General features: G+C 46.0%; 1 protein-coding gene across 4 annotated transcripts in view; it reads right to left on the reverse strand.

The window, feature by feature from the left end:
- ETV6 (ETS variant transcription factor 6) overlaps positions 1-26,444 on the reverse strand; it is a 230,812-nt gene that overhangs the window by 24,297 nt on the left and 180,071 nt on the right. For all 4 annotated transcript variants that reach the window (XM_058655716.1, XM_004592569.2, XM_058655715.1 and 1 more), the window contains 2 exons: positions 19,427-19,591; positions 8,051-8,185 (listed from right to left, as the gene is read on the reverse strand). In XM_058655716.1, coding sequence (XP_058511699.1) covers positions 8,051-8,185; positions 19,427-19,591 — 300 coding nt within the window. The remainder of the gene's footprint in view (positions 1-8,050; positions 8,186-19,426; positions 19,592-26,444) is intronic.

Raw genomic sequence — 26,444 nt, forward strand, 5'->3', positions numbered from 1 at the left:
TTTTGGCAACTTCCTGGGAGAGTTATTCAGGCATATTAGCATGCTCTTGCACCTAAAACTTTCGACCTGAGAGCATAGTTAGCCCTAGGGCTGAAGTGGCTTTCAGGCCAATGGAGGAAACTAGAGGTGGATCCCCAAATCCCAAGGAGGCCCACTGCATGATCTGGTGCCCTACACTGTGCCTTGTCCTATTGATACTGCAGCGAGGACAAGGATCAAAAGGTAAGAGGTCATGCTGCGCCCAGGCCTTGAAACAGAGGACATCTAGCAGAAGAAAGGGTCCCAGAGAGGAAACGGAGGGCTTGCCCAAGCGTGCAATGAGGTCTGGGAATAGGGAAATGGCGTTCCTCTGTGCCCCAGGGGCACCGCTGACAGGCAGAGCAGGAAGTCAAGATCTGGGCCTGCTCTCTTTCTGGTAGGAACTCTGATTACCTGCTGTCAGGTCTAGGGTTGCAGAGTGCAAAGGGGTGCAAAAGGTTATATCTTCTGCTTCTTCAAGCTGAGAGGAGACAGCTGGAACATTAATAGGTACTCCAAGGTCACATAAAATTCAAGCTGTGTGGGTGTCAAAATGGGCTATGTCCTGAACATAATTAAGGCTGGCATTTCAAATGCATTATTCTATAGAAATTATGCTATAGCCGGTGCCAGGTTAATCTATGAAGTTGTTCTAGAACAATGGTGTGAGGAGGTAACAGGCATAAAGCCGGTGTCTGCAGAAGGTGCATGTGGTTACAACAATAAGAACAGCTAAGAAAAGCAAAAGGCCATCACACAACTAGGTAGAGATAACTAACATTATAGCACTGCTCAGTTAAACACCATTAGGATGATGGGGCTGGCGTTGTAGCATAGAGGGTAAAAGTGGCCACCTGCAGGGCCAGCAACCCACACAGGAACAAGTTTGTGCCACTTCCGATCCCTGCTTAATGGTTTGGAAAAGCAGCGGAAGATGGTCAAAGTGCTTGGGTCCCTGCCACTAACGTGGGAGACCTGGAAGAAGCTGCTGGCCCTGAACCAATCCATGTGGGATGAATCGCTCCGCCTCTCTACCACTCTTTCAAAGAAATAAATAAAATGAAATTAATTTTTAAAAATTGTTAGGCTGTAGGGGCACGCGCATTGTAGCGTGGTGGGTTAAGATAGTGCTTGGCATCTCAACTGAACTTGAACTGTGGTTATGCAACAAGGTGGAGGAATCCACCATGGTGGGAGGGTTTGGGGAGGGGTGGGGAGAATCCAAGTACCTATGAAACTGTGTCACGTAATACAATGTAATTAATGAATTAAAAATAATAAAATAAATAAAATTCTCAAAAAAAAAAAGTTAGTGATTGGCACGCCTGTATCTCGTTCAAATCCTGGCTCTTCTGTTTGCCATTCAACTTTCTGCTCATGTGCTTCCGCTGCGGCGGGAAGCTCCTGGCTCCTGCTCCGGCCTGGCCCCGCCCCAGCTGCCGCAGGTGTCAAGGCAGCAAACCGGCAGATGGAAGATTCTGTCTTGCTTTCTCTGTTCTTCCTTCTCAATCTGTCACTCTACCTTTCCGTAAATAAAGGCAAACTTATTGAATAAACCTTTTAAAAATGGTTAAAATAAATGTCACTATATTCACATATATACACACTATAGTATGTGCACATATAAAAAGCACATATATGAATATACACATGTGTATAGACATTATATGTGTGTATATATATGTGTATTCATTCTATCAGCCGTACAAGGAGGGTTCAAAAACTCCACAGAAAGGACATAAGAAAAAATGATCCATGGAGCTACAACATTGTGTGCAAACAAGACTCCATTTTCTTCAAACTTTTGGAAGTGTCACAGAATGAGTTAGGCATGCTCTGTGTTCGCAGACGGACACGCAGAGCTGAGGAGGAGCGGTGACTCACGCCCAGCGGTCAGCGGCACGGCTGCCAGGTGAACCGGGAGGTCTGGACCCAGAGCACACACACACCGACACATTCTCTGGTTGCATCAGTTACGATGCAGCTGAAATGTGTAACAAGGATGTCAATCCCAGCTGACGGCTTCCCTGACACTTCATTTATCATCATGGTGCCAGTAAGATTAAAGAATCAGGGTGGGGCCTGGTGGCGTGGCCTAGTGGCTAAGGTCCTCGCCTTTAATGTCCCCGAATCCCATATGGGCGCCGGTTCTAATCTCGGCAGCTCCACTTCCCATCCAGATCCCTGCTTGTGGCCTGGGAAAAGCAGTCGAGGACGGCCCAATGCCTCGGGACCCTGCACCAGCGTGGGAGACCCAGAAGAGGCTCCTGGTTCCCGGCTTCGGATCGGCGCAGCACCGGCCACTGGGCTCACTTGGGGAGTGAAACATCGGACGGAAGATCTTCCTCTCTGTCTCTCCTCCTCTGTGTATATCTGACTTTGTAAGAAAATAAATAAATCTTTTTTAAAAAAAATAAACAATCAGGGTGATTTCCACAACAGTTAGTAACAGCATGTGCCCTGAGCAGCTGAAAACTTCCTCGAGCTGGTGCCCACTCAGCAGCTGTAAGACCACAGTGTGCTCTGCACCAAGGGGCTTCACCTAGAGCCCCCACTTCTCACCGGCCGGGAGACCACCATGCTGGCCGAGTTCACTCACCGCACAGAAGCCAACCATGTATCCACATCCATCTAGTTCAACTTAATAGGAGATTTTTAACACCACAACCTAAGGACGTATTTTGGGGTCTCCAAAGTTCTCTTTGACATTCTTCTTTTAAAAGTGAGTTAATTGAAAAGGCACAAAGAAACAAAAGGGAGAAAAAGAGACTTCAGCCCCAAATTTGGGTTCATTCCCTAAACTGCCACAATGCCTTGGGTTGGGCCAGACCAACCGGAACTCAATCCAGGTCTCTCAGGGAGACGGCAGGTACTCAAGTGCTCGGGCCACCCCGTGCCGCCTCGCTGGCTGTGCATTAGCTGAGGGCTGGAATCAGGGGTGGGGCTGGAAACTGAAGCCAGGCACCCCGACATGGAATGCTGTCAGCCCAAGCAGTGCCTTAACTACGATGTTAAATGCCTACTCCCACATCTGAAGAGTCCTCATTTGAGAGACGGAGAGCATGCGCAAGCACTCACTTTGACATTTGTTTAAATTCTGGAATACTGTAAACAGGCCTGCTGGGATCTGCCCCACTGTGACAGCGGGAGACCTCCTGGCTCTAGGTTGGCCCACTCTTAGGGCCATGGGAGGAAGGCACCGGTGAAAGGAAGATCTTTCTTCGTGGCTGTGCTTTTTAAATCAATCAATCTTTAAAAATAAAAAGGAACAGATCTTTAAAGAAATGATTAAAAAGGACCTCCCACAGTCTTTGGGGTAAGCCATAGGAAAGGGTTTGAAGAAATGGAAGGGAGAAGCAGGCATTTGATCTTGCCGTTAATACTGCAGTTGGGAGACATGTTCCATATCAGAGTTCTTGGCTTTAGCTCCTGACTCCTCAGCTAATATGGATATTGGCTATGATGATGGCTCAAGTAATTGGGCTCTTGTCACCCAAGTGAAAAACTTGGATGGAGATCATGGCACCTGGCTTGGAACTAACCTAGTTCTGGCCATTGCTGGCATTGGGGTAGTGGACCAGTACATCGGAGTTTTGTTTTGTTTTTGTCTCTCAGTCTCTCAAATAAAATTAAAACAACAACTTTACAGGAGGATCCCCCAGGGAGTAACAAAATGCACAAGTTTGAGCAACATGGAACTTATTCCTTCTCCCCGTGCTAGTCCTGCAGAAATGACTCTGCTGCCCGCACTGGGCCCACGTGGACACGTTAGCCATGAGATGAGGCTTATCCCCAAGGCCCCGGCTTGTGGGGGTCTCACCACTCCAACAGTCCCAGCACGAAAGGACCACCGAGGATGCTTTGGAGACAGCACCTTTCTTCAGAAAGCAGCAAAATCAGACCAAAGAGGCTGCCGTGGCAACTGCACGTGGCAAAGTTGATTTTATAACCGCTTGCTGGGCTAAAACTTACAAAGGGGCTTTGTCTCTGGGCTTGTGAGAGAGCAGCTTAGTTTGGCTGTTTGTCTCTACCTAACTTACCCTGTGTAGATAAAATGAGTCATGACAGTCAACCCGAAGGAATCTGCTGAAACTGAGCTTTTTGTCATGAAAGAAGAGAGTGATGTCACTCTCGATTTGACTCCCGACAAGGGCAGTCGCATCAGAAGTCCTTGATACAGGGAGCCAGGTGAGGACGCAGATTTCTGACGGTCAGCAACACCAGGCAGTGGGTCACCGCTGGGACTCTCTGGATTTCCCTTTCTGGAAGGTTGAGAATGTCTCTTATTCACCTTCACAGTGCCGAGACCCAGACTTCCTGGATATAGTCTCAGGGGTTTGGAGCTGTAGGAGACCTCAGATACCCCCAGCTTACAACTTGGGAAACAGAGCCAGAGAGATGATGAGACACTTAACCCTCATGATTTGTTCGGGCAGAGTGTAGGGTTAGAACCCAGTTCCCTGACTTACAGGCTCTGAAACAACATCCCCACACACACAGACATCCCAGGTAGTGCGGGATGGTTGTGTCGTGCCTGCTGTTCTGGCTTGCTTAGCAACAGAGCCCTGCGTCACTGCTGTTAAGTGTCTGGTTGAAAAAATTATAAGGTTAACCTAATGATAGAATATCATCCTCCTTTCCCATAACTCACAGGGAAGGGGAGTGAGTGGAAATGCTGGTTTGCCTAGATGGAGGTGGTAATCGGAGGACTGCTTCGCTCCAGGCAGGATGGAATTTCAGACTGGAGTGCAGGACAGAGATAAAGAGCCTTTACAGAATACAGTCTGAGCGCGTATGTCCTTGTGCTTTTCCCTAAGAGCGGAGGGGAAGCCCTGAGCTAACACCAGCTCCTGGTTTCCCATCTCTCCCAGTAAGGATGAAACTTCAATGTCACGGGCTGGAGGGTTGGAAAGACCGGGTGACTCGGTTCAACAAGACACACTCGCTTTGTGGCATCAGTTCCCACTGTAAAGTTGTGAAAGCCTCAACTGGCTACGCTGGCGGCTATGACGAGGTGAAGGCTCATGCAGGCCCTGGGAAGCCTTGTTTCCACCTTCCTCTGCACGCCCGGCTGTGCGCCAGGCTGATTCTGAGCTCAGCTGGTCCTCTCTGCCCATTCTGCCATGCACATACATGTTTACATACACACATGTATATGTGAAATATCTCCAAGTTAGTAACAGCATAAGTAGTCTTGGGCTAACACATTTACAAGCAACTGTATCCCTAGCTCTGTGAGAGAAGTCACATTTGGCATACGTAATATCACTTTACCAACTCTTTCAGGAATATTGGATTTTTCTGTGCGTTTACATTATGCCCACGTCATCCCATGACCCTTCACAGTGAAATATGACAGTATTCACTGCAGAAATAATTCATTTCAGGGAAGATGTGCTAAGATGAGAAATTTGAATGGATCCACTCACCTTTTTACTTGGATTCTTTATCATTAAAGGGCATACATGTTAGCTCAAATCCTGGTGGATGGGGCACACTCTTCTTATCTCTTCTGTACCCTGGATGGCAGATCTGACTCCCAGATCCCATTGGGTACCCTCTGACAAAGACCTACCTGTCCCTTCTTGTGACGGAGCAATAGTAGCTGAACAAAGGGCCAGGGTTTTCTGTTCTCTCAGATCTTGCCCCCTTTGCTCCCCAGCTGTCGGTTTAAAGAAAGCACCAAAGCACCAGGTGCTTTTAAGAGCTGGGTCTGAAGCAGAGCTAACTGGTGCATACAGCAATGAAGCCCTTGACCTTGGCCTCATTAGCTTCATCCTCTTACCTACCGGGCTCACCACTACCAAGACTGCACCACTTGAGAGCATCGCTCATTACAGCGCATGCGGTGGCACGTCTGTATTGGTTTTAGAGTTGCTCTCAAAGTAAGGCAGCATTCTCTACTGATGAGCTCCTATGAATGAGAACAACAAGACACACACCTACTTAGGAGCCAAATCAGGCCAAGGAAAGAGGAGGGAGGATTTGTGATATGGTGAGACCACGGTTTCCAATCACAATGTTTGTCCCCAGAAATTCTAAGTGATTTTTTTTTTGTAGTAACAGGAAAATAAAAATCACACAGACTTTGTAACTGATGGGGCAGGCTAGGTAATACATTTCTTGCCTTCGTGTCAAGCTTCAGTAAACCCACCTCCTCTAGCAGTGGCTGTTAGCTATTATCTAAGCCAGAAATGTATAAGGCAGGAAGAGCAAAGGAATATAAAATTGGGGGGAGGGGCGGCTGCCAAATGTAGCAAGGGTAAAGCTAGGGAGGAAAGGATGAGAGAACTAGGAAGGGAGTGGGCAATAAATGCTTGTTTATTCTCCAGCACAGCAGAAGGGAGGGGACGTGTTCTGAAACACTTGGCACTCGAGGCGATGGCCCTTGCCTGGAGCCAGGCTCTCTTTTGTGAAGTGTTAATTAACAATACAGAAAAAGTTGCTATTTTTTAAAAATTGACCAGCAATAAAACACAAACACTAGCCAAGTTCTTGGGGGATGATCCATCCATTTAAGGAAATGTGCCAAGGGATTAGGAGTTTAGGCTCTGACTTGCCTGGCTCCAGAGAAAGCACTTGTCAAAAGCCCTACTGTGTGTTTACATGTTGGTCAAGTGAGAAATCTGGCCACCCCACATGCACCTCATCGAAGAAAGAGTTAGCATTGAATGCATCTAGATACCCAGTTGTCCAGTAGAACAGAGCTCCAAGTGCAGAGCCTAAGCCTTACTTCTGTACCCAAACTCAAATCTGGGGACTGTATTCAGGACCCCTACTGACTTCTGGTCTGCTGTCACTTATAAATGATCCCATGATTGTTGTGAATCACACAGGAACAGCAACTGGGGTATCAGAAAGAATGATCGGTGCTGAATTCACTCTAATAAAACCTCCTCTGAGTTTAGAAGGAAACTCTAATTTAACACTGTAAGTTATGGATTTGTTTTCTTCCCCAAGTTTTTACTACCTTGTTAAAAGTCTTTACTAACTTCCCATTACTATTCCCTGAATATTCTTCCCAGAAATCAAAGATCCCCACACTCTGGTTCAAACTGAATCTCTCTGGACTAACTCTGCATAACAGCACAATGTTGGCCACTCGGGAAGGAGGCTGATGGCTCCCGGGGGTGTTGCTTTGATTCTGCTTGGGCTATGTTTTGAGATTTTTTTTTTTTCATACCGAAAGAACAGAGAGGAGGAAGGTAAGTTCTACAAGCCAAGCATGGATCTCTATTCTAAGGCTTTAGCCTGCCCTTGTGTCATTTTCTCTGCCTGGAATGGTCTCCACTTCCTTTGACGCAGCTATGGTTCAAGTAAGATCTGGTTTCAGAATTCATATAGGTGTTTAAACTCCAATGATACAATGAGGGTGGAAACTTCATGTGGTTGTGGTGTTTAGGAGGGGGTTCTAGCGGGAAGTTCTGGGGGTACCGTGAGTCCCTGGAAGGTGATTCTAATGAGAGGGTTGGTTACAAAAGCTGCATTGAACCCAGACACTCCTATGGCTTTCCTGGGAGATCTCTTATCTCCGCTGCCACTAATGACTTCGGGGCACTGCTTGGTCTGACAATGCAAACCTCCCAAATCATGAGAGATAAACCCCCTTACTCCTGAGGAGCTTGTCTCAGTATTTTACTGTAGTGAAGTAAAAACAAAACAAAACCTGCCTCTCCTAATCCTGCCGGCTCTTCCGGGAATCCTCCCGAGACTCCTCCTTTAGGAAGCTGCACCTGCTCCCTGTACCAGATACGCTGGCTCCTTGCACTACTGCTTTAAGGTGCCCACTGCCACGGTGATGCAGTAATACCACGTGCATTCATCTCAGTGCTTCACTTCGTTTGTGAACTCCAGGAACCAAGAGCGTATGTTATTCAACCTGGCATTCCCCACAGCACCTCCATATTGTAAAGACTCGACAGACCCGTGTTAAATGAACACTGGACTTTCATGAATAAGAGCAGCTTATCACTTCGAGGCTAAACCTCTTGGTCTTGTCTACAACTTAAGCAAAGAGATGCTCCCCCAGTACCTTCTTCATGGTTCTGGTGCAGCAGAACTTCCGGCTGAGTGTGTATAGAGTTCCCAGGGTGGAAGAATGGTGAAAAAAGAATCCGGGGTTTCCTCTGCTTCAGGATATGCTGAAGAAGTTCATAGAGCACATCACCTGGGAACAAAAAGGACTGGGAATTAGAAAAACGACCACACAGCAGCCGCCTGCTGACCCGCCGCTCTGTCTGGCACTGCATATACCCACGACCCAGAGAGCTTACAGAGAACAAGACATGGTGCCAGAAACTTGCAAGACCACAGCCATGTGATTCAAGATTGTTTATAAATATATATTTAAATCAGTTCATCATTTGTAGGGCAGAGAGACAGAGTTCCCGCCCACCGTTCACTCCCCAGATGCTTGCAATGGCTGGGCTCAACCACGGTGGAAGTTTGGAGCCAGGAAGTCAGTCCAGGTCGAGGACACAAATGGTGGGAATGTCATCACTTGAGCCATCTCCTGGTGCCTCCCAGGGTGTGCCTCAGCAGGAAGCTGGAAGCAGGAGCTACAGGCAGGCAACCAACCTTGGCCCTGTGACGTGGGCTGCCCAGGTCTAAGCCAGTGTGGCAACCATAGACCAACTGCCTACCCCAGTCACGTGGGTTGCTTTGTTTTTAAATCTTGATTGTAAAATTATGATTTATAAGCCTCATGGATGCAAAGGAGACATGGGAAAAAGGAATTAAAAGATGATTTGGGCGCAAAAGTTGTTTGAAAGCCACGTTTCCTTTTTCATATTATGCACTGTCCATAAACATTTTGAAGACTTCTAGTAATCTACAACATTTTTAAAAAGAAAACCATAAATGAAACAAAAATGTCTACAATCATCAGTACGAGAGCGAGAGCCCTATTAATATTCTTGATGTAAGTTACAATTGGACTTTCAAGTAGTGAGTGTGTCTTTTCCCTGTTTGTTTTATTTGAAGACGCTCCAATTTCATGGAACTGCTTTAGGAACTGCATAACAGCAGCCCACGGAAGGGATATACAAGATTGTATTGCAAATCTAAATTGTCCCAACTTATTACTATAACTTTTGTGAAAAATCATTTTAACAACTATCTTTGTTTGCAATTTAGATTATTCAAAGGGTTATGAGTCATTAAGCATGAGCATTTTTTATGTTTAATGACAGCTTGTATATTCTTCACAGAAATTGTCCTTACAGAGGAAAATATGCCTTTCTAACTCATCACAATTCCAGGCAGGAAGAGAGAAGAAAATTGTGGAGGGGCGGGGCAGGGAACCCAATTTCCAAGTTGGGTCAGACAAGCTAACCGTTGAAGTTGCTTTATAAGGATCTGGCACATTCTGGGATGCCTCCCTCCTTTAAAAATACATACAGGCAAGGCTCCAGGATCTACAATTTCTAGAAAATCATCTAGAGATGCCAACCCTCCCAGGGAGTGGTGGGGGCTACTCTGAGCAGAGGGACCTTCTCTTCTGGTATCTTCGGTAGACAAGTGGCCACCATGTAGCTAATGAGCAACACAGTGGTGACAGTTTGGTTGCACCCTTGTTGCTTTGATCCAAGTTCCACATGTAGGTGGGTGCTTCAAAACCCGCGAAGGATGGGTGATTAATCTTGAAAATGCCACAGGCCTCTCACTGCCCCCCCACATAGATATGCAGTCAACAATTGTACCAAACAATGGGCCTCTGTTGCTAATTTCAGCCATTCTTAACAGACAATTTAATTAACAAGTGTGTTATTGGGGCTGCAGATATTGCATTTTTTCCCCCTTCAAATGCAGCATGACCCTGAGAAAGGTACAGTCATCCCTTTCCTTCTATAAAGCTCCACTCAAAGCACTCTGCTGTTTGGGCCGCATTACATTCCACAAACACCCCATTCTTAACAGTTCCTGGGGGCCTGGGCATCTTGGACACTATCCCTCCCTCTACCTTGGCATTGTGGTTGCTTCTCATGGAATTTCCTGTCACTGCTTACTATTAACAATGAAACAAGGCAACAGAGTTCAGGCAGCTGAAGATAAGGTGTCTTTTGGGTGTTTCACGGATGGGGTGCTCCAAGCCTGCAGGTGTTTGGAAATGTGGGGTACGAAGCAGAACCATGGCACACAACTGTGTCTTGGGGCTGGAAGGGGCTTTGAAACTTTGGGACTCCAAGCCGAGTAGTCATGGTGATATCTTGGAGGAGATGCGGAGAAGGAGCCTGAAATACCGTCCTATTTTAATGATTCATATTTTAATCTCATATAAAAATAAGCCCCAAATCAACACTTTGGGTTTTTTTGCTTTAGTGCAATGTCTTCCTGAACTTTTCCTAATTTACAGGGCCTCATACTTGCTGGGTTTCAGCCCGTGGGTTTGATCAACGTTTTTATTTCGGCAGTATGCAGAATAGAAGAGGGAACGCATTAAAAAAAATGTTTCTGGTGATTGCCATTCCAAAAATTAAAAAAAAAAAAAAAGGTCAGTAATTAGTGTATCCGTTTTGGATGGAGAGACCAGGAAATACAAATTTAGTGTGTGTGAGGGTGTTCAACTCTCTTCACTCTGCAAGAAGGCAGGCTGGCACGGCTGTGTGGCAGTGACCTTGAGCAAGTCGCATGTAGAGACACCTGCCCTAGGGCGTGCTTGAGGAAAGGGTCAAGTTGCATCTACTGAGCGGGCTGTGTGTTGCTCCCTGCGCCTTGTCCACTGTCTCTGGGGCCTGGGAGCAGCTCTTGGTTGGCGAGCTAACCCAAGGGCAGTAGGCTGAGCCGGCTATGTTCTTTCCCGTGGTTGCATTTCTCTATGTACACAGGCAAGCTGAAGCAACATCACAGTCGCATGAGCAGATGACACCGATCTGCTTACTACTGTAGCTAAGACGCCACTTGGGTCACTGCCCCTTTGAAGGGCCTGGGTTTGAGTCTTGCTTTGTTTTCAATTCCAGCTTCCTGTGAAGGCACATCTTGAGAGGTAGCAGGTGATGGCTCAGGCAGCTGGGACCCTGCCAACTAACCTGGGAGACACCGATGGAATCCTTGTCTTTAGGTCTCGCGCAGCCCTGAATGCTGTGGGCCAAAGACATGAACTGGGACCACTTTCATTCTCTTGGGACGCCTGCCTGGGGCTGCCATGGGACCAGCCTGTTTCGCAGGCCTGCAGTACTGCTCGCTTTAGCCTCATATCTGCCAGCTGATAGACAGGGGGCCAGACAGAGGAAGGATCTCTGAGTGTGCAGGAGACGGCGGGGAGGGGAAAATCAAGGGGGATTCTTCATTTCCTACCTAAACCTGAAGATTGCTATAAGTCCTGATAAGATAACTTCCTGCTTTTAAATGTTAACTTCTCATTAGATTCGAACAGATTCAACGTGATTTAGAGATATAATTCTAAGAACATAATGATGCCCCCTTCCTCCTCCCACCTACCCTTCTTCCCATGTGCCAGCCATGAAGGATAGCTAACGGGTGGTAGTGGGTGGTAGTGTGAACCTGTGGTGCTAGGTCAAGAAAAACATTAACTCCGAGATGCTACAATGTGGCCATCAATCCATTCATGGACACATGTCCTCAGCTACCAGGTGAGACTGGGCAGGTGCAAAAGGGGAGGAGAGGAGGAGGGAGACCAACTTACTACACACACACCACGCGTAAGACTGCCGGGGGGTGCCCATAACTTGGAGTGATAAACCTAGAGAGGATTCTCAAAGTTTTTAAGACAGGCTCCAACTTTCTTTTCACTGTGAGTTCCCCAGCTTCCCACCCCACACCCAGCATGTGTTTGACTGAGTTGTTCCCGAGATGGGTAGCCTGCTAGAGCACAGCAAACTGCTTTTGGACAACTCGACCTGACAGCAAATTCTTCTGCTCTGTTAGAGCCTGCTTCCCCTGCAATTCCCATTCCTTGGTCCTAGAGTAACACAGAATAAGTACCTCGTTTCCAACAGGCTTCCAAATACCTGAGGATGGCCCACTATTCCTCCTGCAACATCTACCATCCCTTAATCACTCCAACATCAACCTGTTCTCTTGATGCATTCCTCAAATCTCCCTACTTGCTACAGATCATATCTAGAAATACTATTAAAAATAGGATTGTTGGAATATAAAAAAAGATACTTCAAAGTAAGTGAAATCTATTTGCCTACTGAAAATAAACAGGGCAAACATGGGCCAGTATCCCATTTGGGTGCTAGTTCATGTCCCAGTTGCTCCATTTCCCATCCACCTCCCTGCTTGTGGTCTGTGAAAGCAGTAGAGGATGGTTTAAAGCCTTGGGACCTGCACGTGCAGGAGCAACCTGGAAGAAGTTCCTGGCTGTTGGCTTTTGATCGGCTCAGCTCCGCCCACTATGGCCACTGGGGAGTGAACCAGGAGACAGATCTTTATCTCTGCATCCCCTTCTGTTTTTCCTGCCTTCCCAATAAAAATAAATAAGTCTTAAAACAAAAACATCAAAGTCTTGGATGCTATCCACGTTTTGTTAACATTTAAAATCCTTAACACGATCTTGTGAGGCTCTGCCTACTCAACTGAAAAAATAATAGATGAGTGAGCAAATCAATGCTTATGAAGAGACACTGCAGTTCATTATATTTCTTTACCCTAACAGTTTGTTTTGCTAGTCTCACACTGGGGGTGGTTGGGGAATTTCCAGTTTTTAAAAGTATAAATAGCATTGCTAAGGGCATCTCTTTTTCCCCGCCCACTACTGGATTATTTCCTTGCGAGACTTTCTTAGGAACAGAATTATCCGTGCAAAGGGTATGATTAAAGTTCTTATTACACATCTCTTGTTCCAGAAGGCACGAGACCCATGCTTAGTGTCACCGACAGCCTCTCATGGGGGTCCACCTCCTTCCAACAGCTCAAGTTTAGTTAAAGTAGAGCTTTGCCAGGCTTAAAAAATTTACATTTCCAGGTTAATAATTTGTTATGTGCACAATCTCATATGTAGATTATCTAAATAAATTTTCAAACACTTCTTTCTGTTTTATTCAGAGATTTTAGTTTCCTTCTGACCAATTCTTTAAAAAACAAAACAAAAAAAGCCCCCAAGCCCGCCTGGTGTGAGTGATACTCTGCAGATTCATCAGAGAACTAACTCGCGCTCTCTCTGCTAGGTCCCTTCTGTGTGCCAGGTTTGGGGGTGAAAGCCAAGGCTTGGGTCCTTTCAGTTTCACCATTAACTCAGTGAAAATACCTGTGCAAATCAGGGCCTGGGGTCCCCACTGGTGCACACACAGCCTGTTTCTGAAACGGAATTGCTTGGTTTTCCAGTCTGTTTCCAGCCTGACTTCCAAGCTTTCCACCCATTCCCATGCTCACAGGCAGACTGAATTAGGGACCGTTATGCAGACTAGAGTGATCGCTGAGCAGAAAAGTTAGTTTGGCATTTTACCCAGGAACTAGGTAAATGTAGCTTAATATTTATGCCTTGGCCACCAAGACCCTAAGGAAAAGGTGGTCAGACTGTGGGGAAAATGAGACTACTGCCTTTATGACAAAAACAAGTCAATCATTATGTGAAGTGAAAGAACACAAATACATATTTTCTCTTGATGTGGAAGTTAATAGTGAGAGTATAAAAATGGTGCGGCTATGCTATCGCTGGTTATTTAGTTACAAATGTTGCTTCGCTACATCACACAATGTAAATGACGGCATTCTCTTCTCTTCTGGAAGAAATGGGTGGGGTGAGAATACGGAGGATTCTGGGGTGCAAGTGGCGTTTTGTCCTTAATCTGGGTGTTGCTTAGGCGTGTGCTCAGAGGAGAAAACAAAGCTCAATTATCTGTACACTGGTGTACATTTCTTGGTCTGTATACTGTATTTTAACAAAATGCTTAAATAGTAGCAATTTAAAAACTAAAATCCTTGTTATTAAAAAAAATTCATGGATTTCAAAGATTTTTGCACCAAAATAAAGATATCTATAAATTTTTAAAGAGAGGAGGATAAATCAGCTAGGAAAGGGCTTGGCGGTGTGGCCAAGTGGCTAAGGTCCTCGCCTTGATCCCATGTGGCCGCTGGTTCTAATCCTGGCAGCTCCACTTCCTATCTCTCCTCCTCTCAGTATATCTGACTTTGTAATGAAAATAAAATAAATCTTAAAAAAAAAGTCAGCTAGGAAAGCAATTATTTTAGTTGGCTAGAAACAGCAAGATATACAAAGTAATGAGCTGTTAACAGATTGTGACATCAGTATGTATTTGTTAAAGGAAGTATTCTGCAGTTTGTTTCCACTGTGTTATTACAGCATCACCTCGTACGACAGAAGGATCTGTTACCGCCACCATTTCACAAATGGAGTAAGTGCTAAAAAATCAAATGACTTTCCCATAAGTAACTTCTCTCAGCGTCTCTCTGGTGCATGACACATGCTTTGGTGGCTTGTTGCAAGACACAGGGAGAGAAGGACGCGCCAAGGCTGGTGTCCCCTGTCTGTGGTCCTGCCTGCTGGAAGCCCTCCTCCTCTGTGACCCTAGCCTCCAATTCTCTGACTTCAATCTGCAACAGCTAATTGCCAGAGCCACCCAATCCAGCAAATCACTAACCACTGCCTCAAACAAAATCGGTTCAAGAGAGTGTATTCAAGACCAATATTTTTATTTTGAACTTTGAGAGGGAACTATAGTATAGTTGAAGAATACAAGCAAAGCATCTTTCCCAGGATCAAGGTACCAGGAGCCTGGAAAGGAAAGAAACTAGTTTCCAAATCTCCCTTTAGTAATATTCAAGGACTGCAGATTTCAGCATCCTCAAATCTCCACATATTAGTAAACTCCCAATATATTTTTGCTAAATTGAAGGAACTCTGAAACGATTTCTGCTGCTTTTTCAGCATGACAGAGAGCACAACAAATCATACTGAAAGTAACTTGGATTATTTTGTTCCTATGAAATAATGGGTATGTAACACCATTTTATCTAAATGTCATGTACTGGATAACTCCAAAGAGGAAACAGAAATTCTAACCTGTCTGCTCCTTCTTATTGTAAAGTCTGTTTATTTGAAAGGCAGAATGATCCAGACAGAAAGAGAAAGATTGATTCATCCAGTGGTTTGTTCCTCAAACACCTGCAAATGGACAGGACTGGGCTAAGCTAAAGTTAGGGGACGGGAACTCAGTTTGGGTCTCTCATGTGGGTGGTAGTGAGTGATTCAATTACTTGAGCCATCATGTGTTGGCACCCATGGTGTACATGAGCAGAAAGCTGAAACAGAAGTGGGGATGAGACTCTAACCCAGACACCCCACTATGGGACGCAGGCACCCCAAGAAGCAGCTTCACTCACTGTACCACAACACTCGGCTCTATTCCTTTTTCATAATGTGCTTTGCAGTTTCAAACTAGCCAAGCCGTCAAATACTTCTCTGAGTTTAAGTCACCCAGAACCATTTGATATAGTCATTATCTAGAAGCTTCAGGAACTAGGTAAGATAATTTATAAAATTAATCCCTTTACATTTATTTTGTAGTTTGCAAATGTTATACATTTGTTATCCACTGAGATTCCTCTGACTGGGACAGTGTTAAGAAAAAACACTTCACACATCTTCAACTTGGAGGAATTCTGTTTAGAGACTACCCAGTTCTATCAACCACACTACTCTGGTGGATGGAAAAGGACTGCCTGCATAGGCACAATAGGGGTGAAATCTGCAGAATATGGTGCTCAGAGAGGCTGCTGTATTCAAACCTTGGGCACACTTGAATATTGCATGATTGTAACTGATGGAACCCAGCTTTCTCCTCTCTCTGCTGCAGAATGAATTACAAACAGTGAGGAAACTTCAGGTGAGGTCAGATGGACGGAAGATACCAACATCCTTTTGTAGTACTGGGACAGCCAGATGCTTTGCTTTATTCTCATACTGCCATGACTAGACGCTTCTTCTGATTCTCTGTATGCAGGCAAGAACCATCAAGATGCAAGGAAAGGTGAATGGAAAACCATCAGGAAAGCCCAAGTTTTACACATGTACAGGCCAAAGGAGGTTGAAGTATTTACTCTCTGCTTCCAGGATGTTAAGGCATTCTGCTTACTAGAGATTTCACGCTGTTTCAGAGCTGAAGTTGGGCCAAGCTACTCAAGGGCCAGGGAACACTGGAGCCATGGTGAAGATCTCATTCTATGGATGAGGGAAGGAAGGCAAAGAAGTGATGTGACTTGTGACCTAGAGCACCCAGCTAGAGAACCCAGGCCCCTGGGCCTCTACTCCACCAAACCATGATACAGGAGAGACACTGGCCAATGTCACAGCTGAGAAATCAGCAAAGAAAGAAAAAAAAATGATTTCAACCCAAATCTTGCCTCTGCCTTTGGCAGAAGTACTTTCAGCACTTGCTGGTTGCTACAACATAAACTGTGACGGGCCTTCTTAGTTCTGTCCTCCAAACTTTCTGGAAGCACTGCCCTGTTTTGTGAAGGATTTTCTTCTAGTCCACACTGACTTGAAACGCGGTTGGTGCCGTAACTGGATTACCCGTTGCACCATCTGCCCCTGTGCATCTATGTAATGGGGATGATGGCACAGTTCAGTGCTGCCAGCTCTGGCCTGGCTCTTCTTTCAGACTGTTAACAGCCTAACAAGACAGGTTCCTGAGTGTCTATTTCCAGATCCTGGGAGGATTATTACTTTGGTCCCATGGGTCCAGTTCTAGATGTACCTGTCTCTCCTTAGCATTACAGCAGCAATGCTGTGACAGCTTTCCTGTTTTCAGTGACCCAACAAATCCATACTAGGTTCGAAAGGCAAATGTGTATTCCAAAAGGAAAGCTCCAATTATATCCTCCCAATCAAAACTTTCCAGTATTTCCCATTAATTGCAAAAATAAAAACCAAACATCTTTATCTGGGCTTTCAAGGGATTCTAGAGCTGGGTATAATTCAATTTTTTTGACTTAGTGCCACTTGGATGCCATGTCCTGTGCTAGGTCTTACAGCCAAGGCAGCTTAACGGGACACAGTCCCTGCCCACAATGAACGTCCTACTTTGGGAACGTAGGGTAGGGCAAGATGCAGAATAGAAAAGAATCTCACAGAACACCGTGTGTGTGTGTGTGTGTGTGTGTGTGGCCATAACAGAGACAGAACATGCTCTGGGACTAAAGCAGCTAACCTTGACGGAGGATGAACAGGTGAGAGATGAAAGAAACAGTGGCAGGGAAGAGAGACCAGGAACTTTTCCAGGAGAAAGTTGAAATATGAGGGTAGGGCATGAGGACGGGTAACAAACCGTATTTCAGCTGGGAGATACAGCGAGTGGCTTTGGTCCTCAATTCCTCCTCCTTCACCTACTCTTTAAATTCTCCCCCACTTCCCTCTCATTCATCCTTCTATCTCTTCCAAGTCCAGCTCCATGCCTAGACCCTTGAACTCTGTCAGGTAATACAGCTTTAGAAATCCTTCTCTTTGTCCTGAACTCTTCTGTGCCCCCGGCCTGCAGCGGCTTGGTACACACTTCTACAACTACCAATTCCATGTGTCCATGGCAACTCACGCCTGGGTGCCCAGACCAGCGCATCTATCTGAGCCTGCTCTCCTGCTTCTTCTGCTCATTAAGTGGGCCCCCCTGTCGTCTGAATATAGTAGGCTAACGCTGTGCCAATGCCCTCCCGGAAATGAGCCTATTTAACTCGATTCACCCTTCATGTTCCTGACAAATTCCATGCCTGCTCCCATGAGGCCCACCTTCCTCAACTCTGCCATGTGCAGCTTTCTTTGAGGGCCAGTGCAATGCTGCTCTGTAATTGGAGAGCAGGTTTCTTGAAAACAAGGCCCCTTTCCTTTCGAGTCTACCCAAGCCGAGATTTGACAAAGTGGCAAGTTGATAGCTCTGAGTCACCTGGTTTCACAAGTCATGTGGAGAGGCCACAGAGGAGGAAAACAAACAGCAAATAGAAAGGAATACCTGAGATATGACAGGGGGAAATTTACCAACTCTAAGGAGGAAAGCTCGCCCGGGGCCTGAGTCAAATCAGGTCCAAACACAACCTGCATGTTCCTTTGCTTGACATGAACAGTTTCACTGGAACATGTGTAGTTGGTTTGTTTTTTTCCCCTCCCGGATCTGTAACTTTCTCTTTTTGAAAAGAATATCACGAAGTTTCCACTGAAACAGAAAAGGGAAGTATTTTGCACTAAACTCAAAGGAAACATTTACAGTTTTATTTATTTATTATTTAGCTGGTTGTCATGGAAGACTGCAGAAAGCAGCAGTGATTGGAGGGCCCCCATCGTTTAGGGTTTGTTTTGTGCCTCTTATAAAGGAGTAAGAATCACCTGCTTTCAGAGATAGGAACTTATGTCAGTAACGTGTGCTGGGGGTGTGGGGGGAACTTCCCCTTTAGCATTTCTTCACCTCAACGGCTGGCTGCTGCAACCGGGAACAGCAGGAGGGAGATGCGGTTCCGATGCCTTATCTCATCCTGCCAATGGCCACTGCTCAGGCTGGTTACTTTTTTAACTTCTGGTGGGCCTCCAGGAGGACACAAGTCCGGTACCTGGGGAAGGCCTCTGACCTTAGCCAAGAAAGAAAGGGACTCTGGCAGGTAAGTGAGCCCAAAGAGACTCCACAGGACAAGAGCCTTTTGGCACTCGCTTAATTATGGCCTCAAGACGCACAAACCTGAGACCCAGATTTGTCCAAGATCTGTGTTGTCCCAGACAACTATCTTCTAAACACCCTCAAGGCTGGAGAAATGACCCAGGATATCTGAAGGCAGCAAAAACACTGTTGCAGGCAGAAATGCTTGCTTCTGAACTAAATCTCCTAATGTAGTTGCCCTGATTTTGAGAAATCTTTCCAAGTTAGATGAGCCTAAGGAAAGTTTCATTCGTATTTCCAGGGACTTCTCGAAGCTACCAGATGCACTCCTTCCCAAAGTCAGTTTTTCCCAGAGAAATCCCCTGGAGACTCTGGGTCGCCGCCTCCGGGGCCTTGGCTCCTTGGAGCTCCGTGTGTCCCGTTCTGTATCTATGGTTCTGTTGGGTTTTCTCCCCAAGCAACGCTCATCCCCCTGCCTCCTGGGTTTCTGCTTTTATTGAAGCATGCATGACCCACACTCACTCCCACACCTTTCACTGAAAAGTCTGCAGTCAGGGGCAAGTGGAAGGGTTCCAAATGCCATTTTCTCCCTCATTTGGCGGCACAACTGGATCCTTTAAGTCCTAGTGTCCGTGGGTCGGAAGTCCTCTCTTTATCTTAAGTTTCCCAACCTTGGCCTTGAAAATTCTTCTTTTCTCCTCAAACTGGGCTACATCAGCGAGACACGTCTCTTGCTGAGCCACCTTTGTGCTTGAGCTGCCCCACCAAGCACATCGTTTGGGCAGCGTGTCAATCTTGGAACAGTTTGCAAACTGAGCACACGTCAGAGGTCCAATGCTCACCTGAATGAGGAGACCGGTAGCGGAAGTCCTCTTTGGTCAGCAACAGCAGAGCTTTGCCATTCATTTCAAACGTGTTGCTGTCGATTGGTCTTAAGGAAAACTCATTTTCAGCCCATTTGAGCCACTGGGCTACGTCATCCCTGCTCCAGTAAACCGGCTGCAAGCCTGTGGGAGGGAGAGAGAAGGCCTTGTCAGCTGGCACAAAGGGGAACATTTCTCAATGGTTAACAACATGAAGTGCCCGGGTCCCAGGGCTGTTACATTCAAGACTCCAAGTCCCAAGTCAAAGCTGCACCTTTGAGGAGAGTGAAAGTGCGCCACCACATTTACTTTCTGCCCACAGGCCAAAATAAGCGCTTAAGGCATGGAGGGTCTCAGTAGCCTTGCTGAGGGGAGGGGCTCGGGAATTCGGGAATTCGTGAATTCATGCCATGTTTCCATGGGTTCTGGAAAGGATCTCAGAGCTGATCTGATTGCAGCCCAGCGTCCTTCGGAAATGAGAATATGCCAGAGTCAGCCTTGACCTCCCAGAGCTGCCAAATAATGAAATGTTCCCTGCAACTTCTTCCAGGAAGAGCCGAGCACTTCGTCTCTGGGAAAGCAGCAGGCTTGCTCTGGGAACGAGAGGGCGAGGAAGGATACGGGGCCTTTCGCCTTTTCATTTTGCTTGCTGATGGCAGAACGTCCCAACCTGGCTGAGACTTGGCCGCCTGGGGAAGTCTGGGACAGACACTGATAGATGGATCTCCAGGAGCCTGACGGTGACTTCATATTTTTATTTCACTTTGCTGTTGTGGGCAATCTTTGATATATGACTCAAGCGGTTAGAACAGTGATTCTCAATATGATTCTGGGACCCCTGGAGGGTTCCCAAGACTTTTGTAGGGTGTGTATGAAGTAAAAACTCTTTTCATGATACTAAGATATTATTTGCATTTTTCAGTCTCATTCTTACTTGGATACACAGTGGAATTTTCTAGAGGCTACGTGACGTGATATTGCAATAGATCACATCAATAGATAAGAGAATCTAGCCATCTCCCATTAAACAAGACATTAAAGAGATTTCTAAAAATGTTCAACAATATTACTCTTCCTATTTAAGGGTGAGAAAAATTTCAGCTCTATACATTAACAATATACTTAGTTGATGAGAATCCTCAGATTTAATTTATAACATGATAAAAGTGTGCTGACATAACGCACGTGAGCAAAAAGTCTATGAGTCTTAAACTACCTTTAGGGACTGAAACAAGTTCTGAGATGAAAATTTTAAGAACTGCAGGGTCAGAAAAAGCTAGAAGCTCAATAGAGCTTCACTCTGTCAAATCACTATGGGGTGAATCAGCAGCTCACACAGACTGCAGAGGATCACTATTTGCTCGGAGCAGCTTGCTAAGACGACTCTGTAAGTGTTGCAAAGTGTTCTTGCCTTCCATCGTGGGAAGAATCACCTTTTACCTTGAAACCAGGCATGACAAAGACCTATCTGGTTTATCGAGTGGGCTGCCTTTCTTCCTTGCTGCAGTGGGGAGCCAGTGCCTTGGACCTCCTGCAGAATGTCTGTGGGCTCTGGGCAGAGTTGCTGGGTCCGTCTTCCACTGTTTCAAAGAATAGTAGTTGGCTTCCTTGAACCCTGTGGAAGTCTCCTCAGGGCTAGTCCACCAACAAAGAACTACTGGGCACTGGAATAATTACAGAGGGACATCTGAGAATTTTTCCTCGGGTTTTAAGTTGCATCATCATTTATTTTTCACAAGGAAGAAGTTGCATTATAGGCTAATCGTTTGTTTTCTATGCCTGCCCTATGATTTTTGGAATACAGTGCAGGCTTCAGAGTCTTGTTCTGGATTCTTGATGGGGACAGAAATTCACACTGATTCCACATGGTCCGGGCAGGCAGGAGGGATCTCAGCCGTCCCCAGTGACCTTGATAATGCACACTCCCAACCCCAGTAAGGTGGCAGTGACGAGGAGGGTGGCTGAACTTCCTGCCTCCAAGGGTACCTCCCTTACACTAGGAAGAACAGCGGATTCATCATCAGTGAGGCTTGTGAGGACTCAGTCCCTGGGGGAAATGCAAGATTCCAGGGAGGAGTGGCCAGGAAAGCACCGGGTAGGCGCTCAGTGGGGAAACAGGAAAAAGTATAGGGGGGCTTCAGGGAGGTGAAGATGCCAAACAAATACAGAACCGAATCCTGCCAGGGAGGGGAAGTGAGAGTAAAATGCTGAAGTTTGCACAGAGGACACACTGAAGCGGAGGCAGGCGGCTGAGCAGGGGTGGGGGACGCGGTAGTAATTTAAGTCTCTTTATATTCTATGGAAGAAAATACTCATGAGTAATCTTTTCCCTAAATACAAGAAGAGTCACAGACTCCAAACAGCTCTGCCGGTTAAGAAGGACAGTTTCTCTTTTCACTTCCCATTAATCTCTCCCACAGCCCAACCCCCAAAGCAACCAGAGCCACAGCTTGGAAACCCCCTGGCCAGGGACCCTGGCCAATGTTCAGGCTCCTGTACCAAAGGAACCCAGCAAGCCACAGGGAATACCCAGGCAGCCCCAGCACCGTGAACGAAGTGATCCCGGTGGAGCACACCACCTACCCTAGGTCTCTAAATAAACTGATCAGTCACCTCTCCTCCATGAGCATAAAGAGAGAAAGGGGACACTTCAGTGAGCCAGAGAGAGGCTTGATAGTCTTAGGTGTTCAAAGTCAAGTTGCCTGGCTATTTCCTATTTAATTCAATGGAATAAAGGTCATGCTGTAGAATGTGCTTTGCAATTCCAGTGGAGGCAAGGGAAGCCCCTTACCCTGCCATGTAAGGGCGCTAAGGCCTTGTGGGTTACAGCATCTCAAAGAAAGAGGCTTGTACCCTGGTCTAATCAGGACAGTTTCACTGATGCAATAATCACTTTTAAAGCATTTCCATGTATGTGGGACTGTACCAAGCACTTCCTGCATGCCAGTGTGTTCAGCTGCAGGCTCACACACCTGCCTAGGAAATAGGAGTTCAGATTAGGAAAGTGAGGCCCAGCTTGTACAAGGGATTCACGTGGGGTTGCATGGTCCTGGTAACAAGAGCATAGCACACGCAAACCCAGGCGCGCTGCCTCCAGAGCCTGGGTGCCGATCCGGGACACTCTGCTTAATCACACATCTCCCATCTAGGTTCAGAACTGACATTGGTTTTCAACACCTATTAGAGCTTCAACAACGGCTTGACTCCTCCCCAACCACGACTTAGATCCTTGGAAGTTTTTTTTTTCAAGTTATCCACAGACTAAAAATAAAACCCCCCAAAAGTCTGTAGATCCCAGAAGAAATAGATTTATAAATGGGAAGAGGAGGGAGGAGTAGGTGGCACTCTGCTTTTAGCGCATCCGGGAATAAAGCACGGGTTGCATGGACTATGTGTTCATTAGCTCACTGGTGCTTGAACTTGACACTCTGCAGGGTTCACAGCTGCTAATGGGCCAGCAGGTGCATGGACAAGATGAGAAAGGAACACATAAATTCGTTCATAGCTAACTCTTGCAATCATAATCAGCATAGGTGATGAATATAGATATTAAATGATTATTAGGACTAAGAATCAAGGGAGACGGGGAGAGAAAGCAAATTTTGCATCTCTTGGTAGTACACGGCAAATGGAAATCAAAGATGTTGATTTTGCTACATAAAAAAATGTGAAATCCATGCCTATTTGTTTAATGAATTTCTGTGAACTTTTTGACAACCAAAGCTCATGGCAGCCATTTAAGAAGATAAGCATTTCTAATGCCAGTGAGTTTCAGGGAACATTTAAGACTTGCACAGAAGCTGTGATGATTGCTTTGATGATCATCGCTAAGAATTCCACTGCACTTTTCCCCCAAAATCGTCAAGGACATGGTGTCACGTCCTCCAGTGACATGCTCTGGTCTTGACATTTTCTGCTAATGTCTCTCCGATTCCATGTGTAGAGGGGCCATGTTCACCCTCATTTCAGACTCTCTGAGAAATGCTTAAGCTGACAACGCAAAGTGTGCCGGAAGTCCGGAGGCTGGATTTCATTCCCAGACCTGCCACTAATTAGCGCGTGACTCAGGGTGGGCTGCTGGGCTCAATGACTTCATCCAGAAAGCGAGGGTGCAGAGTATGTGACATCCTTTCCCTTCAGGACTGTACAGTCAATAGGCTTCCATTTGAGTTGAATCCTAAAAGCCTAAGAATATGAACAGCCAGGATCTTTTTCTACAGAATTACTCCATGCTTAAGGCCCTGACCCTGGGATTTTGTAACTTCCTAAAGCAGGGGTGGGGGAAGCTTGCCTCTGCTGAGGGCCATTGGGGTATTTATAACATCATTCGTGGGTTATACAGAATTAACAACTGAAAAATTAGCCTGCTATTGATCTATTGAATTTCGAGTCTCACCTGTGGTTGCCTTGGCAGGGCCAGACCAAACGAGTTCCCAGACCTTATAAGGCCCATGGACTAGCTGTTCTCCACCCCTATCCTAAGGGATCTTCTGATTCAAGGGTGATGGATAAATGTTTGAGCGTGTTTCATTATATTCCAACTCTTGGGAAAGGCTATGGCAACAATAAACATAATAGTCTACACCTGTACAGTACTTTGGAGCTGATAAAGTACTTTCCTGTGTATTATATCTCAGGTAATTCTCACAAAGCCTCATAAAGTTGGCTGTATTCTTTCTTTCAGTGTATGGGATAAGGAACCAGAGGGTGCAGTCATTCGATGATTTTCTTGGTTTTAATAGTAAGTATCTGAAGTGTTCTTTCACTGAAATAATCTCCAGCTTTGTTTAGACGTGGATTTGCTCCAGCTTCATGCCATGTAAAAGATGTGGGACACTCTACAGGTAGCCTAGTCCAACCCTGACCCATTCTATCAGAAAAGTAAGTGACCACGTCATAAGCTCAGACGCTCCCCAATATGTCTTACTGTCCCCTGCCTTGATTCGATGACACCGTTTCATGACCGCTGGCCTAGTGGGGAGTTATGACTTCCTTGCTTGGTCACCTTGCCTCAGATTACGTGTCCTAAATTGGTCCCGACATAATCCCTGCATTGTCCTTTGTAGGCCCCCACCAACCCGCTGCCTCCTCCGGAGATCCTGTTTGGCACTCACTCCCAAACACAGCCCCAGGAATAGGACCAGCACCTTCCTTCCTCTGGACAATATCAGTCTAATGACAACAGCAGCTACCAACTACTGAGCAAGCTCAGGTCACTACAGCGATGACTACTCTTGTTTCAAAGACAAGCAGCGAGAAGTGGAAGAGCCAAGACCACCAGCTCCACAGACTCAACTCCAACAAGTCCGATGTTGGTTCTCAAGTCCCCCCCTGATCACAATGGCCCTGCAAGCACTGGCAAGCATACAAGGCATCGTTCTAGATGCTTCGTACCGATAACTCCCTTTAATCTCCACTGCCATAAGGAATAGGAATGACCCCTGTTCTCCTTTACAGAGGAGGAAGTCGGAGCAGAGAGGAGTGCACGGACTCAGCCACAATCACACAGTTTGGAAATGGAATGCCAACATTTGGATCCAGGTGGCCCCAAGTCTGTGTCATGCAACACCTGTCTCTTGGTCTAAGCTAATTTGGCAGAACACCAATTCAATGCATGATTTAATTTAATGCAAGAGAAAAAGTGGCACCGTAGTTAAGCATGTAGGCCTCAAGCACCAGCCTGGTGACTTTTCGCAAGTTACTTTGTCTTATTTGCCTCAACTGAAAAGTGAGTACAAGTTCCAACCCACAGAGGGAACTTGAATCACAGACGACATGTTTATCAAATTTCCAGTACAATTTACAAATGATGGTGATATGCAACACATAGACCCATCTATGTCACAGAGCACATATTTTGTAACTATTAACCCTTGCTTTCTACCATTGCTATTACCATGATCAACTGTTTAATTTCATCCTGCCTTGAAACGGTGCTTAGAAGTAATACACAGAATGTTTGTTAGGGCCCGGCGCGGTAGCCTTGTGGCTGAAGTTCTCGCCTTGCATGCATCAGGAACCAATATGGGTGCTGGTTTGTATCCCGGCAGCCCCACTTTCCATCTAGCTCCCTGCTTGTGACCTGGGAAGGCAACTGAGGACGGCCCAAAACCTTGGGACCCTGCACCCACATGGGAGACCTGGAAGAAACTTCTGGCTCCTGGTTTCTGATGTAATCAGATCAGCTCAGCTCTGGCCATTGTAGTCATGGGGAGTGAGCCAAAGGATGGAAGATCTTTCTCTTTGTTTCTCCTCTCCCTTTAAATCTGATTTTCCAATAAAAATAAATAAATATTTTTAAAAAAGAATGTGAACCAATATTAGATTTCATCTTATTTAATAAATGCTTATTTGTTTTCATGTATTTGAATGACAAGAGGGACAGAGAGTGTGTGAGATCTTTCACCTGCTAGTTCATTCTCCAGATGTTTGAGATAGGGCTGGGTCAGGTTTAATGCAGGAGCCAGGAGCCACACAGGTCGCCCATCTGGAAACCACATGTATGTCTGACCATCCGTTCTGAATTTCTTCTAGAAGTTCTAGCAGGTTAGCTCTTCCATCTGTGCACACATATCTCCCTCTCCTCCTTAATCCTGATATAAGGCACACAGCAGCTCAGGTCTGTCTTTTAGTACATTTTCCACTTTTCATTCCCTTAAAGGTCACTGGAAGTGGCTTATGTTTTATCCCTGTGAATTCTCTACTCTGTGATATCTGCCTCGACCAAGGGCACAAAGTTACCTGGAGCAATTTAGATTTGCTTTCACGATCAATTCACCCACTGTGGGCTTGTACTACATCATGCCAGTGTGTGCACTGCCTGTTTCAGGCCATCAATCACTGCTTTCCAAGGAGGAGAGGGAAGAGAGATGTTGAACAGTTCTGTTTTTTCTTTGCTGTTGTTAAGGTTCCCCCATCCAATTCAATCAGCAAGCCCCATACCAACTGCCCCGCTCAACAATTACTTTTCAGCATCTTGCATAATTTTGAGCTCATT

The sequence above is a fragment of the Ochotona princeps genome, chromosome 27, assembly GCF_030435755.1.
Source record: "Ochotona princeps isolate mOchPri1 chromosome 27, mOchPri1.hap1, whole genome shotgun sequence".
Classification (NCBI taxonomy): domain Eukaryota; kingdom Metazoa; phylum Chordata; class Mammalia; order Lagomorpha; family Ochotonidae; genus Ochotona; species Ochotona princeps.